This window comes from Notechis scutatus, chromosome 9, assembly GCF_049901735.1.
Source record: "Notechis scutatus isolate UNSWTSFEM ecotype Mainland chromosome 9, rNotScu1.2, whole genome shotgun sequence".
NCBI lineage: Eukaryota > Metazoa > Chordata > Lepidosauria > Squamata > Elapidae > Notechis > Notechis scutatus.
The window spans coordinates 10810511-10827089 of record NC_142017.1 but is presented as its reverse complement, the minus strand read 5'-3'; the positions used below and the strand labels follow the sequence as shown (position 1 = coordinate 10827089).

At 37.9% G+C, this 16579-nt stretch overlaps 2 protein-coding genes across 3 annotated transcripts in view; both read left to right on the top strand.

The window, feature by feature from the left end:
- Nucleotides 1-10102, top strand: part of LOC148129831 (uncharacterized) — a 14299-nt gene extending 4197 nt beyond the window's left edge. Inside the window, exons 1-6 of one of the 2 annotated variants that reach the window (XM_087971566.1) lie at nt 62-228; nt 666-717; nt 6914-7101; nt 7427-7585; nt 8583-8690; nt 9908-10102. In XM_087971566.1, the coding sequence (XP_087827692.1) occupies nt 202-228; nt 666-717; nt 6914-7101; nt 7427-7585; nt 8583-8690; nt 9908-10021 (648 nt within the window). In that variant the 5' untranslated portion in view covers nt 62-201 and the 3' untranslated portion in view covers nt 10022-10102. Of the gene's footprint in view, nt 1-61; nt 229-665; nt 718-6913; nt 7102-7426; nt 7586-8582; nt 8691-9907 lie in introns of those variants that run through there. The other variant, XM_087971567.1, reaches the window with a different exon arrangement.
- Nucleotides 10103-12020: 1918 nt separating this feature from the next.
- On the top strand, nt 12021-16563 carry LOC148129830 (uncharacterized). Its single transcript, XM_087971563.1, has 6 exons — nt 12021-12180; nt 13187-13238; nt 13385-13572; nt 13897-14055; nt 15047-15154; nt 16376-16563. Exons 1-6 carry the CDS (start codon nt 12025-12027, stop codon nt 16487-16489), a joined length of 777 nt encoding a protein of 258 aa, XP_087827689.1. The 5' UTR covers nt 12021-12024; the 3' UTR covers nt 16490-16563.
- Nucleotides 16564-16579: the final 16 nt, after the last annotated feature.

Here is a 16579-nt window from a genome sequence, read left to right as displayed (position 1 = left end):
CCATTCAAAGCAGAGGAATGAGAGAGTTAAGTAGAGGAAAATATCAAGCAAAATAAATTAAGGCATAATGCAAAAGGTAAGTGAGACAGTGAAAAGAACATGTAATTAAATCTACTTCATATCAACAAAATCTATTACATCTCTCTATGAATTTTTTTGATCGTATCCCAGGGGCAAGCTCTGTCATAAATACTCTGCTTCATGCATTATATTCCTAGAAAACAAAATGTGAGTAGATCAAGTTGTTTGTCCACCAATGGGCTATTTTGCTCCTAATTGTCCAGATAAAGATTGAATAGATAAGCTATTCTACAAGATAAGACTCAGAATTCAAGGGTGAATTCAGGACTGAACCATTAATTTTATAGTGGGGGGGGTTTCCCCCTTAAAATGCTTTGAATCTACAGTAGAGTGTAGAGGGTTTTGAGGGGAGCAATATATGGTTGGGTTGGGTTAAGTTGAATGGATTAAGATTCTAAATTGCATTAAGCTTTAATTTAGTTTCTTAAATTTTGTTTGGTTCAGAAAGACTTGTAACACATCTAATGAAGCAGAAATCACATATCATTCCTGCTTTTGAGATTGTCTTCCTTGGCATCCAGCTCATATCATTCTCTGTGAATTTTAAGTCACAGGACAATCTAAGATCTTTTTTCTCTCTCCAGGAACTAAGAGAGTTGGCTTGCAAACATCCGAATCTGGTGGTATTGCAATTAGGTAAGTTTCAAGAGCCATGTGAAAATGGGACAAGTTTGGTATTAGAGGAATGTCCAGAGCAACAAAATTCAAAGTTATTCTCAGAACTAACCAAAGCTGTAAACATCATTGGTTGGGTTTGTTAGGAATAACATAGGTTACCTAACGTAGTTTGAGTAAAATAATATATATAGACTATGATTGTAAGTTAAAGTGTGTGTCACTTTAAACAGCAAAGCATGTAATTTTGGGTGCGGTGGTAAAACCGCCATAAGAGGGAGCAAGAGAACCTGCTAGCTTACTGTATTGCTGGCTTACTGGATTGCTTGCAGACGATGATGGATTGATGGTTTGATAACTGCGTGTTTTCCCTGCTGTTGCTGAAGGAAGAAAAGAGGTTTGACTTCTTCATATCTCTAACTGCAAGGAGATATATTGCTGGACTGATTTTGTAAGTTTACTGACCTCTTTTACGACACTGGACTTTGCAACTGATTAATCCCCGGACGGACTGAACTAGTGTATGATATATGGACTGTTTGACTATGTTATAAATCTTACTGGAATAAACTATTTAACTAGCACATTGTATCTGTTTTACTGAGTGTAAACTACAACAACGTTTATCTCACATATTTGCCTGCCTGCCTGACTGCCGTGCAGGTTCTGCTAGGCTGTATATCCCTAACACTGGTTATGGGCCCAGCTGCACAGTCAGACTAACCAGGATATAACAGGCTTATATAAAGTGAGAATTTGTGTAGTTACACAATACTGTAAACAGACAGCTGTGGTTTATTAATTATAGTTTAATATCCAGAAAAAGATGGCACAAGTCAATTTACCAAGTTTGTCTCTAATATCCAAACTGGATGGAACAAACTATGTTTCATGGTCTATGAAATGCAGCCTACTTCTACGCAGAGAAGGTTTGTGGAGTATAATACAAAACCCACCAGAGGTAGATGCATGGGATCCGGAGGATGAGGATGATGCCCAGAAAATACAAGAATATAAACTAAAGAATGAGCAAGCTCTCTGTATAATAGGACTGACACTCTCTGACCAGCAGCTTGTCCATATTCGTGGAGAAGAAACAGCTGCGAAATGTTGGGAGAATTTAAAGAAGATTTATGTTCGAGACAGTGTAGGAGCACATATAAATCTTACACGGAAACTGTTCAGAACAAATCTTCAAAAGAATGGAGACATGTTGAATCATATAAACACAATGAAGAGAATTTTTCAGGAACTGCATGAAAAAGAACTTATCTTCACAGTACTACATCAGATTTATATAATTTTGTCTTCGTTAGATGAGAGTTATGACGACTATGTAACTTCACTGGAAGTACTGCCAAAAGATAACCTCACATTAACTGACATTACTGGCAGATTAATTGAAGAAGCCAGGAGAAGGCTTGAAAGGGATCAACTCAGAAGGGAACAACCAAAACAAGAAGATAAAGAATCTTCGACAGCCTATACAATTAGAAAATGTTTTAATTGTGGAGGAAAAGGACATTTGGCTAGATTCTGCAAGAAAGGAAAACACCACAATACCAGCCAGAATGCTAAAAGGCATCAAAAGGATAAAAAATGCTTTGAGTTAGCCATGTACAGCAACGAAACTGTGAATAATAATTTATGGGTTGTAGATAGTGGAGCATCGCACTGCATAACGAAAGATAAGAAAAGATTTGTTAAGATGTCCACGAGTTCACAGCAGATATCGTTAGCTAATGGCTGGAAAATGAAAGCAAAAGGTTAAGGTATTGCACATTGTTCTTGCATAAAAGAAAATGTAAAAATGTTATATGTACCACAACTTAAGTTTAATTTGCTTTCGGTTAGAGTTTTGGTTAAACTAGGTTATGTAGTTACCTTTAGGGGAGAAAACTGCATAATAGAAAAGGAAGGTAAAAAAGTGACTGCAACTTTAAAAGGTGAATTGTATGTGTTAAATGATAATTCATTAGAGGTAGCTAACACAGTTTATAATAACGTTAAACCTCATGATGAATGCATACATTTGTTACACAGACGTTTAGGGCATATAAATTTTAAAATGCTCAAACAAACGGTTGAACTGTCTGAAGGTATAAAACTTAAGCCTTGCAGTAAGTATTTGCACTGCAATACTTGCAGTCAAGAAAAAAGCAAGGTAATACCAGCAAATAGAATAAATGGATTTAAGACAAAGGAACCTCTAGAGGTCGTATTTGCTGATATTATAGGTCCTAAAAAACCAAGTGTGGGAGGTGCTCGTTACATATTAAGTATAATGGATCATTATTCTAGATATGGTTTCTGTTATTTAATGAAGAGTAAAACGGAAACATATCAGAATTTCTTTAATTGGTTGAAGTTTGCAGAAAGAAAAACTAAAAGGAAACTAGTAACTCTTGTAACTGATAATGGTATGGAATTTATAAATAATAAATTCCAAAATAGACTGAAGATGGCAGGTGTTGAACATAAAAAGTCTGCACCATATAGGCCACAACATAATTCCTTTATAGAAAGACGAGGCCAAACAATACAGGCAATGGCTCGTACTATGTTGTCGGATTCAGGATTACCTGAAACTTTGTGGGGAGAAGCAATAATGTGTGGTAATCATATTTGAATAATGTTGTTAACTCAACAACAGGTGAATTACCATTCACACGGTGGCATGGTAGAAAACCTGACCTAAGCTATATGCACACATTTGGAGCACCAGCATGGGTGCATATTCCTACACAACTGAGACATAAGGGGCAGCATAGGGCTAAAAAGTTATACTTTGTAGGTTATGAATCTAATCACAAATCATACAGATTCTGGGAAAAAGGTACACCTAGAGTTTACTGTAGTGCTAGTGCACAATTCCTTGAACATGTAGGATGGGAAAAACTGGAACAAGATTTAAGTAAGGAAGTAATCAGAGAAACCTACAAAAGATCAAAACAGCATATCAGTAATAAGAAGAGTACAATTAAAGAGGAAGTACAGGAAGAGCACATAGGACCAGAAGAGGAAGAAATAGATGAACAGGAAGAAATAGATAACCAGGAACAGGTAGTACATGAAAGTCCACCTGTAAGCCCTGTAATACCTAGACGAACAACACGTGAAACCAGACCACCTGATAGGTACCAAGCAAGTGTAATTTGCCAAGTTAGTAAAGTTCCAACTACTGTTGAAGAACTTAGAATGTATCCAGCAAAGGAACAAGAAAATTGGCAAAGAGCAATGGAGAAAGAATTAAATTCATTAAAACAAATGGAAGTTTATGAAAATGTTAAATTACCTCCAGGTGAAAAGTCCATTGGCTGTAAATGGATATTTAAATTAAAAACAGGTAAAAATGGGACTTTTATCCATAAGGCTAGGTTGGTAGCTCAAGGATTTAATCAAACTGCATGTGATTATGATGAAGTATTTGCACCGAGTCTAAAAGCAACAACCTTGAGAGCAGCTTTAGTGTGGGCAGCTAAGAAGAATTATATTATAAATCACTTAGATGTAGAAACTGCCTATCTGCATGCGCCATTGCAGCAAACTATATATTTAAAGAAACCAGTAGGAATTAAGGATGATAAAACTAATAATGACTGTTGGAAACTTAAAAAGAGTCTCTATGGATTAAAACAATCTGGTTACGAATGGAACCAATATATTGTTAAGGAGTTAAACAATATAGGGTTTAAAGCAGGTTTAGCTGATCCATGTGTATTTAAGAGAGAGAAAAATGGAACAGTGTCATTATTATTGTTGTTTACAGATGATATTGCATTAATTACAAAAACTAATAATGAAGCTACTGAAATAATATCATTATTAGGTAAGAGGATAAAATTAAAGCAATTAGGAGAGATAAAACAGTATCTAGGATTGACAATAAATAAAACCAAAAGTGGCTATAAGATATCTCAAGAGGATAAGATTTATCAATTACTAAAAACATACAAGATGGAACTTTGTAAGCCGGCTAAAATTCCAATGAGTCAGGAATTTGGCCACACTGATGCTCAAAGTCCAAAATTCGATAAGACTATTTATCAATCACTAATTGGTAGTTTATCATACATTAGTAATTGGTCAAGGCCAGATATTGCCTATGGCATTAATCAATTGGCAAGATTCAACGCTGAACCCACTGAACGACACTGACAAGCGACAAAGCGTATATTAAGATATCTTAAAAGAACAATGCACTATGCATTGTATTTGGAGCCAAAAGATTATCTGATGCAAGTTTTGCAACAGACATAAACACTAGGAAATCAACTTCAGGTACAGCTATACTTTTAGGTAAAGCACTGATTGGTTGGAGATCAATTAGACAGCAACACATAAGTATGTCCACAATGGAAGCAGAATTTTCATGTCTATCTTTATTATGTACTGATTTAATTCTGTATAAACAGTTGTTATTGGATATGGGAATAACTGTTAATGATTCTATTGTAGTTTATGAGGACAATCAAACAGCCATACGGTTGGCTACAAATATTGCTGTGAAAACGAGATCTAAGCATACAGACCTTAGATATCTGAATGTAAGACAATCTGTAAAAAATGGTTTGATAAGATTGGAATATTGCATGACTGAAGAAAATATTGCCGATCAATTTACAAAAGCCCAAGGTTCAGTCAAACATAAAGAAAGTTGTGACAACTATGGTTTAAAGATGTAAATAGATATATATATATTATTATATTACCCAAAAGGGGAGTATGTTAGGAATAACATAGGTTACCTAACGTAGTTTGAGTAAAATTATATATATAGACTATGATTGTAAGTTAAAGTGTGTGTCACTTTAAACAGCAAAGCATGTAATTTTGGGTGCGGTGGTAAAACCGCCATAAGAGGAAGCAAGAGAACCTGTTAGCTTACTGTATTGCTGGCTTACTGGATTGCTTGCAGACGATGATGGATTGATGGTTTGATAACTGCGTGTTTTCCCTGCTGTTGCTGAAGGAAGAAAAGAGGTTTGACTTCTTCATATCTCTAACTGCAAGGAGATATATTGCTGGACTGATTTTGTAAGTTTACTGACCTCTTTTACGACACTGGACTTTGCAACTGATTAATCCCCGGACGGACTGAACTAGTGTATGATATATGGACTGTTTGACTATGCTATAAATCTTACTGGAATAAACTATTTAACTAGCACATTGTATCTGTTTTACTGAGTGTAAACTACAACAACGTTTATCTCACATATTTGCCTGCCTGCCTGACTGCCGTGCAGGTTCTGCTAGGGTGTATATCCCTAACAGGGTTCATGAAAGTCAGCTTCCCAGAGAGAAGAGAATTTAACTTACATGCCTCCACATGTTAGAATAGCATGTGAGGATGTTCTGAACAACTAGGTCTCATGGCAAGTATCTGCAATTACAGGCTGTTCGATTTGAAGAAAGACTCTGCGACTTTGGTGTTGAAAGACTTCACATATATACTGTTGATATGATCCGATGGTTAAACAATAAACTCAGTTGTTGGTGGTGATGGTTGTGGCTTGGTTCACAGTGGTTACTTTGAGTTGGGGTAGATTGTTGTGTGACCACCACCACCCCAGTTAAATAAAGATAAACTGCTTCCCCTTCCAAGAGGTGGGCAGTCAGATAAAGCTCCATGCATGGACATCTGACATAAAGGAACATCTGCACCTCTGCTTTGAGAAGGGAAGAGACTGTACACAGCAGCTTTAAGAAATGTGGACTTCCGACCCTCAGAACTGAACGCCAAACTGTCCCGAGAATCTGTAAACTGATGGAATCTTTTTGCAGCCCTGATGGGTTATGTATTAGGCAAACTTTATATTAGTTTGTAGGGTCCAGGAAGACCTCATGTGCATCTTTATATTTTAATTGTTTTATTCAATTTCTATAGTCGCCCATCGCAATGCAAGTGATTTCAATTGTCGGTCTGGGGTTGAGTGTTGGAGAAACAGAATCAGTTGTGAGTTTGTGCTTTTGGTTATAAAGCCACGATTTGGATATAGTGTGTGAAGACCATCTGAGTTTAGCGCTCTGCGGGAGTCAGTTCAGAGCAGAAAAACTAGGTCGACTTGTGTGATCATAAAAGTTTTCTTTGAAGTTTGAAGGTGGTTAGTGGTGTGAAGAGACACCAAGAGACACTGTGGTTTCAGGAAGCTTTTGCCTTGCAACTACAGAACTTCATGTTACTGATGTTTCCATAACTTTGTTTATTCCTTAGATGTTACTAAACTTGAAAGCATCCAGGCCGCTCAGCAAGAAGTGCAGAAATGTGTTGGAGAAGGTGGCCTGACCATCCTATACAACAATGCCGGCATTTGGACTTTCACTGACCTGCAAACAGAAAATGCCAAGAATATGATGAATGTTTATTCTGTCAATACCATTGGTCCATTACAAATGAGCCAGGTTTGTTTAGGAACAAAACACCTTTCAATCAAAGGAAGACTTTTAATAAAAGAAAAAAAAAAGATTGAACCATTGAATTTAGTATAACTCAGGGGCTTGGTATCACTGTGGTGCTCAAACCCTAGAAATTGTATATTGACTTGCAAATTAGGGATGTGGTTTTTTTAGGGAGTGTTGGAATATAGCAGTTTTCCTGGGTGTGTTCAGATTATGATGAGTCTCTGAAGGTCCCCTTGGAAAAGAGACAGAAGACCTTTCCCGGTCATTGTACAGCTCTTTTCCTTAGAAATGACTGCAGCTCCTTCTCTTTTCTTCTCTCTACAAGGCATTCCTACCCCTGTTGAAGAAGGCAGCCCGGAGAAGCCCATGTCAAGGGCTGAGCAGAAGCAAGGCAGCCATTATTAATATGAGCAGCATTGCGGGTTCAATTGAACTTATGGCTCTTTGGGACCAATCTCAAGTACTTGGATACCGCTGCTCTAAGGTATCTCATGTGTTCTTTTATGTGGACCTGCCTGCAGGTATTGGGACCTCCTTTTTCATCCAGGGGGGCATGTGTCCATGCTTCTGTGTCCCTGCTAAATATGCATATTAATCCATTGCTGAGATGCAACCCTGTGTGGTGTCCCACTTCTGGGTCAGCAATGATGCTTTATTGCTGTCATCTGTGCTCTTCTACAAGCAGTTTCCCCAGTTTTGATGCTGGAGTCTTGTATGAAAGCCCTCCCTTCCACTTTTGAGCTCTTCCTCACAAGAACTTGGTTCAAATTCAGTAGGAAAGGATTATTTGAAAAAGAAAACTCACTTAGTTGTGGAGAATGGTTTACCTCTAATGTAAGGACTGAGATAAAGAAAAGAGAAAAACTAAGTTGAGCAGGTTGTTTTTGTACAACCAAAATGTTACCACTTTCATTTATTGTATAAAAGTCAACTGCTCCTCAGGAACAATATAAAAAATATTTCAGTGGGAATGTTTGTCTTGGGATGGTGCAAATAATTATTTGCAAAAAGCAGCTCCATTGGTACCTTGGTACTCAACTTCTTTGAAACTCATCAAATTGGTGCTCAATGTATTTTGACATGAAAATTTTGTCCTGGTACTTTCATTTGTTTGGTACTAAAATGCACAAGCTAGAATATGTCGGTGCCAGTTGCTTTGTGACTCATTACATTAATCCTTACGGAAAAAAATTGTTTGCTACTCATCATGATTAACCGAGGTACCACTCTATTTAATGGGATATTGTTTTGACAGGCCGAACAGGTTATTAAGCAGACCCTGACACATATTTTGCTTGCATGAGATGAAGAATAATTAAACATTTTCACTCTGGTGTGACCTCAAGGAATTTTTCAGTTGATTGCTGATGCGCCTCATGGACCTTTCCAGGCCTGTGTAACATTTTTATCTCCACTTTATCCTTCCCTTTTTTCCTTCAATGCATTTTCCCCTCATAGTCTTTTTTTCCTTATTTTTATAGGCTGCTCTAAACATGCTCACCAAGTGTCAGTCTCTTGGATATTCAGCCGATGGTATCATGACTGTGGCCATCCACCCTGGATCTGTTAATACTACTCTCAACTCACGTGTAAGTTGGAAAACCAATAAGGGAGAATATTTGCAATTCAGGGTTGAAGTGAGAGGTCCTTGGTGCTTTCTGAACTTGGTTGTTTTCTTGTAGATGTTTCATTACCCAACTAAGTAACATCATCAGTGCTAGGGATGTTGTTCTCTAGTACTGATTACTAGCATTGATGATGTTGCCTAGTTTGGTTAATGAAATGTCTTCAAGAAAACAACTAAGCTCAGAGATCACCAAGGACTCCTCAGGACATAGGAAAAGATAGAACACATTCAGTTATCTATGAATCAGCATAGACAGACATTTTCAAAGACATATGAATGATAAAGGAGAATATTTGTAGGTCAAGGTTGAAATGAAGATCCTTGGTGGTCTATGACCTCGTTTGTTTTCTTGCAAACATTTTGTTACCAAATTACATAATACCAGTACACTGATGATGTTACCTAGTTTGGTTAATGAAAGGTCTTCAAGAAAACAACCAAGCTCAGAGAGCATCATGGGCCCCACACATATGAATAACTTAATGATGAGTCCCTGAAAGTGTTGGTATCCTGATTATTTGGGTCTTTAGTGCTTTGTTTGATGAAATAATGTGCTAGTATAAAAATAGACACATCAACTACGTCTGTTAAAGTTACACTACATGTTGAATTAAAGCACTGAATGAGATGTAAAGATAGTGAAGGAACAATAATTTTAAGCGAACAAACTGAACAATCTTCCCCTATAAAAGTTAAAATACATTTTCTCTTAAAAGGAAATCTACTAAATCTTACCTTCTCATCTTTGAATCTCTTCTACTGGTGATTCTGCCTATTTGCAGAGCGCTCTTTCTACAGGAAAGCATGGGCTTATATACAAAATGTCAAGGACTCTGTCCATGCCATACATGAGATTCAAAGCAGGATTGACACATTTGTTTTGGAAATCATAACAGCAAAGCAAGTAATAAAAGTTCCACTTTGCAAATATTAGAAGTAAGTGGATGAGGCCTGCTCATTCATGCTCAACTTAACGAACCCAAATTTAGGGATTGACATGATGCTTTGCATCATCACCCATCACAGGGGCTGTGCTTGTACAAGCCAAAATGAGGTTGGTCTGTTTTAGAGTTGAACATTTATGTCAAGAGGTCCAACTGCATTCTGCTGATCTGTTTAGGGGAGGGTTCTGGGCTGGCAGGACCGATTATGTTTCACAAGATTCTTTTTTTGTGGCAGCCGGAAATCAGCGTGGAAGAGAGCACACAAGGCATCATGACTGTGTTGTCCAACCTTTGTGAAGAGGACAACGGGACCTTTCTGGATTATTTGGGTCAGCGACTTCCCTGGTGATCCATCAGTCCCACCTTAACATCATGGACATATAATAAAGCGAGGAGAAAAAAATAAATAAATAATTGAATGGCATGAAAATCTTGGTTTTGTGTTCTCTTTTTTTCAGAAGAAAGCAAATAAGAGTTCTGTTAGGGATAACATTGTTTACCCTAACTGGTTTGGGTAAAAATAATAAATAAGGTATCATGGTTTGTTAATTAAAGTGTGTGTAACTTTAACTGCAAGAATGTAATTGAGGGTGTGGTTGTAAAAGCACTATATAAGAAGCGAGGCAATTCCAGCTCTCTCTCTGGCTTACTGATCCCTAATTACTTGATGGATTGATGACTGCGTTCTTGCTGGAAAGGGGAGAGAAGAAGGAGTGTTGATTTTCTCAACGGAGAGAAAATAAAGATTGGACTGATTTATTGTAAGTGAACTGACATTGGCTATTCAACACGGACTTTGCAAATAGAGTATCCCCGACAAGAATTGACTGAAATTGATATATGACTAATGGACCGTTTATATGACTATGCTATAATTCTTAAATGGAATAAACTATATTTTTGATAGCACAAGCGTATCTGTATTTTTACTGCGTGTTAACTAGAAAACTTATCTCACACATTTACCTGTCTTCCTATCTGACTTCGCTGCACGTTCTGTTTAGTTTGTTTTCCTTAACACCCATTGGGGAATCCAGGCTTAACAAGTTCTACTTTGCAAGTACCCATGTGAAGTTATTTTGAACTATATTTGCTGAACTACAATTTTGAATGTAGACTTGCAAGGTGTGCTTATGTGTGGTTAATTTAATTTAACTCATCCAAATTTAGGAATTTTCATAATGTTTTGCATCATAGGGACTGTGCTCATATATCTTTATAAGCCAAAATGAGATGGGCTCATTTAATACAAATCCATCTCAGTTAGTGTTGAAGATTTATGGACAAGAAGTCCGTCTGCTGACCATAAATCCTTACCAGGGTAAGGATTCTGGGCTGGGCCAAATTGATTCTCTAAACTTCATGAGATCTTTTTTGGGGGCAGCTGGAAATGAGCATGGAAAAGAGCACACAAGACATCATGACAATCTTGTCCAAGCTTTGTGAAGAGGACAAAGAGGACCTTGGTGGATTGGTTGGGCTGCCCAACTCCCTGGTGGTCCATCAGTTTCACCCAGATGTTTCAGCTCGTAACAGACAACAGGCGATGGAGACTTTTTCCATTTACAGCAAAAAAAATCCCACAAACTTTCCAGAGTTTTCTCTTTCAATAAAGGTACTTATAGTTTTGTCCCTGTCCAAATAGGTCAGTGGTGCCCTTTCTGCCATTTTCTCAATCTGTTCTGGGTAGTCCAGAATGTCTCCTTTGTTGTCCGTATCATCATGTTGGCTGCCTAGAGAAAGATCAAATAAGGGAGACAAAGCCAGCTGCTGCCTGACAGGCAGAGAAAAGAAACCAAGGAAGGGACATTCCTAACTTCTCCCACTGTGCAAGATATTGTGGCAGATCTGTACATTGACTGGGTGGGAACCAGATTTCACAAGGAACAGGGTTGAAGGTAAGCCAGCTCCTTGGTGGCACTTTCCCATGAAAAGTGTGGCTCTGTCACAACTTCTGGATACAAACTGACCGTGAAGAATGACATTTAAGGCAAGGCATGCCTTTCCACTCTTTTTCCAGGGATGAATTCAGAAACAGGAGTGTCCTAGGAAATACATTACAGCCGTGGGTGCAAGTAAGTCATAAATATATTCCGTAGAGCAGCAGCTTGTTTTCCTGATTGTTCCTTCAGTTATAGGCAAGCAATGCTGGTTTTTGAAATAATTAAAATAGTTGTGGACAGAGTCGCTGGGAGTTGGCAGCAAACAAATGTAATAATAAATACAGTTCCCCAAAAGATCTAAAGGTGGGTGTTGTCCATTCATTATAATGTTATATCTCCAATTGTGAGAAGAAGCATTTGAAACATACCACTGCGCAAGTTGCAAGCAGAAGCTGCAGCTCCTGGAGAGATGGCAAAATCAATGGATTTCTGTGTTTTCAGTGTTCTGGTGACTGGATCTGATCGAGGGATTGGTCTGGGTCTGGTGAAGAGATTTCTGGAGCTGCCCTATCCACCCAAATGGGTCTTTGCTACAACTCTTGATCTGGAAGGAAAAGAAACCGAGGTAAGAATTAGTTAGTACAGGATGGGTTGGAAATAGTGATTCGGAATTTGAATTGAGGCTGAATGTCAACCTTGCATTTTGAATATCCCAGGAATATTCTGACACACGTACACTTACAATTATGTTCTTTCCTTTCGCAGCAGGCAGTGCTAAGTAAAATGCAAATGGAATTCCTTCTGTTTAAACAGTATAGAGTTCCCCTTTTCTTTTTTCCTTTTCCTTAAATTCTATTGACTTGGTTATTATGTATTAATTTTTCTCACTGCATAATCCCCGTTGTTTCTTCTTCTCTATAGCATAATTTGTTTCTTATATTCAACCAAAAATATTTTTTTAAAAAAACAATGCCATTCAAAGCAGAGGAATAGAGTTAAGTAGAGGAAAATATCAAGCAAAATAAATTAAGGCATAATGCAAAAGGTAAGTGAGACAGTGAAAAGAACATGTAATTAAATCTACTTCATATCAACAAAATCTATTACATCTCTCTATGAATTTTTTTGATCGTATCCCAGGGGCAAGCTCTGCCATAAATACTCTGCTTCATGCATTATATTCCTAGAAAACAAAATGTGAGTAGATCAAGTTGTTTGTCCACCAATGGGCTATTTTGCTCCTAATTGTCCAGATAAAGATTGAATAGATAAGCTCTTCTACAAGATAAGACTCAGAATTCAAGGGTGAATTCAGGACTGAGCCATTAATTTTATAGTGGGGGGGTCCCCTTAAAAGCTTTGAATCTACAGTAGAGTGTAGAGGGTTTTGAGGGAGCAATATATGGTTGGTTGGGTTGGGTTAGTTGAATGGATTAAGATCCTAAATTGCATTAAGCTTTAATTTAGTTCCTTAAATTTTGTTTGGTTCAGAAAGACTTGTAACACATCTAATGAAGCAGAAATCACATATCATTCCTGCTTTTGAGATTGTCTTCCTTGGCATCCAGCTCATATCATTCTCTGTGACTTTTAAGTCACAGGACAATCTAAGATCTTTTTTCTCTCTCCAGGAACTAAGAGAGTTGGCTTGCAAACATCCGAATCTGGTGGTATTGCAATTAGGTAAGTTTCAAGAGCCATGTGAAAATGGGACAAGTTTGGTATTAGAGGAAGAGACACCAAGACACACTGTGGTTTCAGGAAGCTTTTGCCTTGCAATTACAGAACTTCATGTTGCTGATGTTTCCATAACCTTGTTTATTCCTTAGATGTTACTAAACTTGAAAGCATCCAGGCCGCTCAGCAAGAAGTGCAGAAATGTGTTGGAGAAGGTGGCCTGACCATCCTATACAACAATGCTGCCTCTGGGACCTTCAACGATCTGCAAACAGAAAATGCCAAGGATATGATGAATGTTTATTCTGTCAATACCATTGGTCCATTACAAATGAGCCAGGTTCGTTTAGGAACAAAACACCTTTCAATCAAAGGAAGACTTTTAATAAAAGAAAAAAAAATTGAACCATTGAATTCAGTATAACTCAGGGGCTTGGTACCACTGTGCTGCTCAAACCCTAGAAATTGTATATTGATTTGCAAATTAGGGATGTGGTTTTTTTAGGGAGTGTTGAAATATAGCAGTTTTCCTGGGTGTGTTCAGATTATGATTAGTCTCTGAAGGTGCCCTTGGAAAAGAGACAGAAGACCTTTCCCGGTCATTGTACAGCTCCTTTCCTTAGAAATGACTGCAGCTCCTTCTCTCTTTTCTTCTCTCTACAAGGCATTCCTACCCCTGTTGAAGAAGGCAGCCCGGAGAAGCCCATGTCAAGGGCTGAGCAGCAGCAAGGCAGCCATTATTAATATGAGCAGCATTGCGGGTTCAATTGAACTTATGGATGCTTGGGACCAATATCAACTAATTGCATACTGCTGCTCTAAGGTATCTCGTGAGTAATTTTATGTGGACCTGCCTGCAGGTATTGGGACCTCCTTTTTCATCCATGGGGGCATGTGTTCATGCTTCTGTGTCCCTGCTAAATATGCATATTAATCCATTGCTGAGATGCAACCCTGCGTGGTGTCCCACTTCTGGGTCAGCAATGATGCTTTATTGCTGTCATCTGTGCTCTTCTACAAGCAGTTTCCCCAATTTTGATGCAGGAGTCTTGTATGAAAGCGCTCCCTTCCACTTTTGAGCTCTTCCTCAGAAGAACTTGGTTCAAATTCAGTAGGAAAGGATTCTTTGAAAAAGAAAACTCACTTAGTTTTGGAGAATGGTTTACCTCTAATGTAAGGACTGAGATAAAGAAAAGAGAAAAAGTAAGTTGAGCAGGTTGTTTTTGTACAACCAAAATGTTACCACTTTCATTTATTGTATAAAAGTCAACTGCTCCTCAGGAACAATATAAAAAATATTTCAGTGGGAATGTTTGTCTTGGGATGGTGCAAATAATTATTTGCAAAAAGCAGCTCCATTGGTACCTTGGTACTCAACTTCTTTGAAACTCATCAAATTGGTGCTCAATGTATTTTGACATGAAAATTTTGTCCTGGTACTTTCATTTGTTTAGTACTAAAATGCACAAGCTAGAACATGTCGGTGCCAGTTGTTTTGTGACTCATTACATTAATCCTTATGGAAAAAAATTGTTTGCTACTCATCATGATTAACCGAGGTACCACTCTATTTAATGGGATATTGTTTTGACAGCCGAACAGGTTATTAAGCCTGACACATATTTTGCTTGCATGAGATAAAGAATAATTAAACATTTTCTCTTTTGTGTGACCTCAAGGAATTTTTCAGTTGATTGCTGATGCGCCTCATGGACCTTTCCAGGCCTGTGTAACATTTTTATCTCCACTTTATCCTTCCCTTTTTTCCTTCAATGCATTTTCCCCTCATAGCCTTTTTTTCCTTATTCTTATAGGCTGCTCTAAACATGCTCACCAAGTGTCAGTCTCTTGGATATTCAGCCGATGGTATCATGACTGTGGCCATCCACCCTGGATCTGTTAATACTACTAACAACCCAATTGTAAGTTGGAAAACCAACAAGGGAGAATATTTGCAGTTCAGGGTTGAAATGAGAGGTCCTTGGTGCTTTTTGAACTTGGTTGTTTTCTTGTAGATGTTTCATTACCCAACTAAGTAACATCATCAGTGCTAGGGATGTTGTTCTCTAGTACTGATGACTAGCCTTGATGATGTTGCCTAGTTTGGTTAATGAAATGTCTTCAAGAAAACAACCAAGCTCAGAGATCACCAAGGACTCCTCAGGACATAGGAAAAGATAGAACACATTCAGTTATCTATGAATCAGCATAGACAGACATTTTCAAAGACATATGAATGATAAAGGAGAATATTTATAGGTCAAGTTTGAAATGAAGATCCTTGGTGGTCTATGACCTCGTTTGTTTTCTTGCAAACATTTTGTTACCAAATTACATAATACCAGTACACTGATGATGTTGCCTAGTTTGGTTAATGAAATGTCTTCAAGAAAACAACCAAGCTCAGAGAGCATCATGGGCCCCACACATATGAATGACTTAATGATGAGTCCCTGAAAGTGTTGGTATCCTGATTATTTGGGTCTTTAGTGCTTTGTTTGATGAAATAATGTGCTAGTATAAAAATAGACACATCAACTATGTCTGTTAAAGTTACACTACATGTTGAATTACAGCACTGAATGAGAAGTAAAGATAGTGAAGGAACAATAACTTTAAGCGAACAAACTGAACAATCTTCCCTTATAAAAGTTAAAATACATTTTCTCTTAAAAGGAAATCTACTAAATCTTACCTTCTCATCTTTGAATCTCTTCTACTGGTGATTCTGCCTATTTGCAGAGCGCTCTTTCTATAGGAAAGCATGGGCTTATATACAAAATGTCAAGGACTCTGTCCATGCCATACATGAGATTCAAAGCAGGATTGACACATTTGTTTTGGAAATCATAACAGCAAAGCAAGTAATAAAAGTTCCACTTTGCAAAGATTAGAAGTAAGTGGATGAGGCCTGCTCATTCACGCTCAACTTAACGAACCCAAATTTAGGGATTGACATGATGCTTTGCATCATCACCCATCACAGGGGCTGTGCTTGTACAAGCCAAAGTGAGGTTGGTCTGTTTTAGAGTTGAACATTTATGTCAAGAGGTCCAACTGCATTCTGCTGATCTGTTTAGGGGAGGGTTCTGGGCTGGCAGGACCGATTCTCTACATTTCACAAGATCCTTTTTTTGTGGCAGCCGAAAATCAGCGTCGAAGAGAGCACACAAGGCATCATGACTGTGTTGTCCAACCTTTGTGAAGAGGACAACGGGACCTTTCTGGATTATTTGGGTCAGCGACTTCCCTGGTGATCCATCAGTCCCACCTTAACATCATGGACATATAATAAAGTGAGGAGAAATAAATAAATAAAATAAATAATTGAATGGCATGAAAATCTT

What these genes read in the sequence shown, in the direction of transcription:
- LOC148129830 (XM_087971563.1), top strand. Translation starts at nt 12,025, where the DNA reads ATGGCAAAATCAATGGATTTCTGTGTTTTCAGTGTTCTGGTGACTGGA. An exon ending in GTCCATTACAAATGAGCCAG is followed by an intron (nt 13,573 to 13,896) that starts GTTCGTTTAGGA and finishes TCTCTCTACAAG; the next exon opens with GCATTCCTACCCCTGTTGAA. An exon ending in TTGCATACTGCTGCTCTAAG is followed by an intron (nt 14,056 to 15,046) that starts GTATCTCGTGAG and finishes TTATTCTTATAG; the next exon opens with GCTGCTCTAAACATGCTCAC.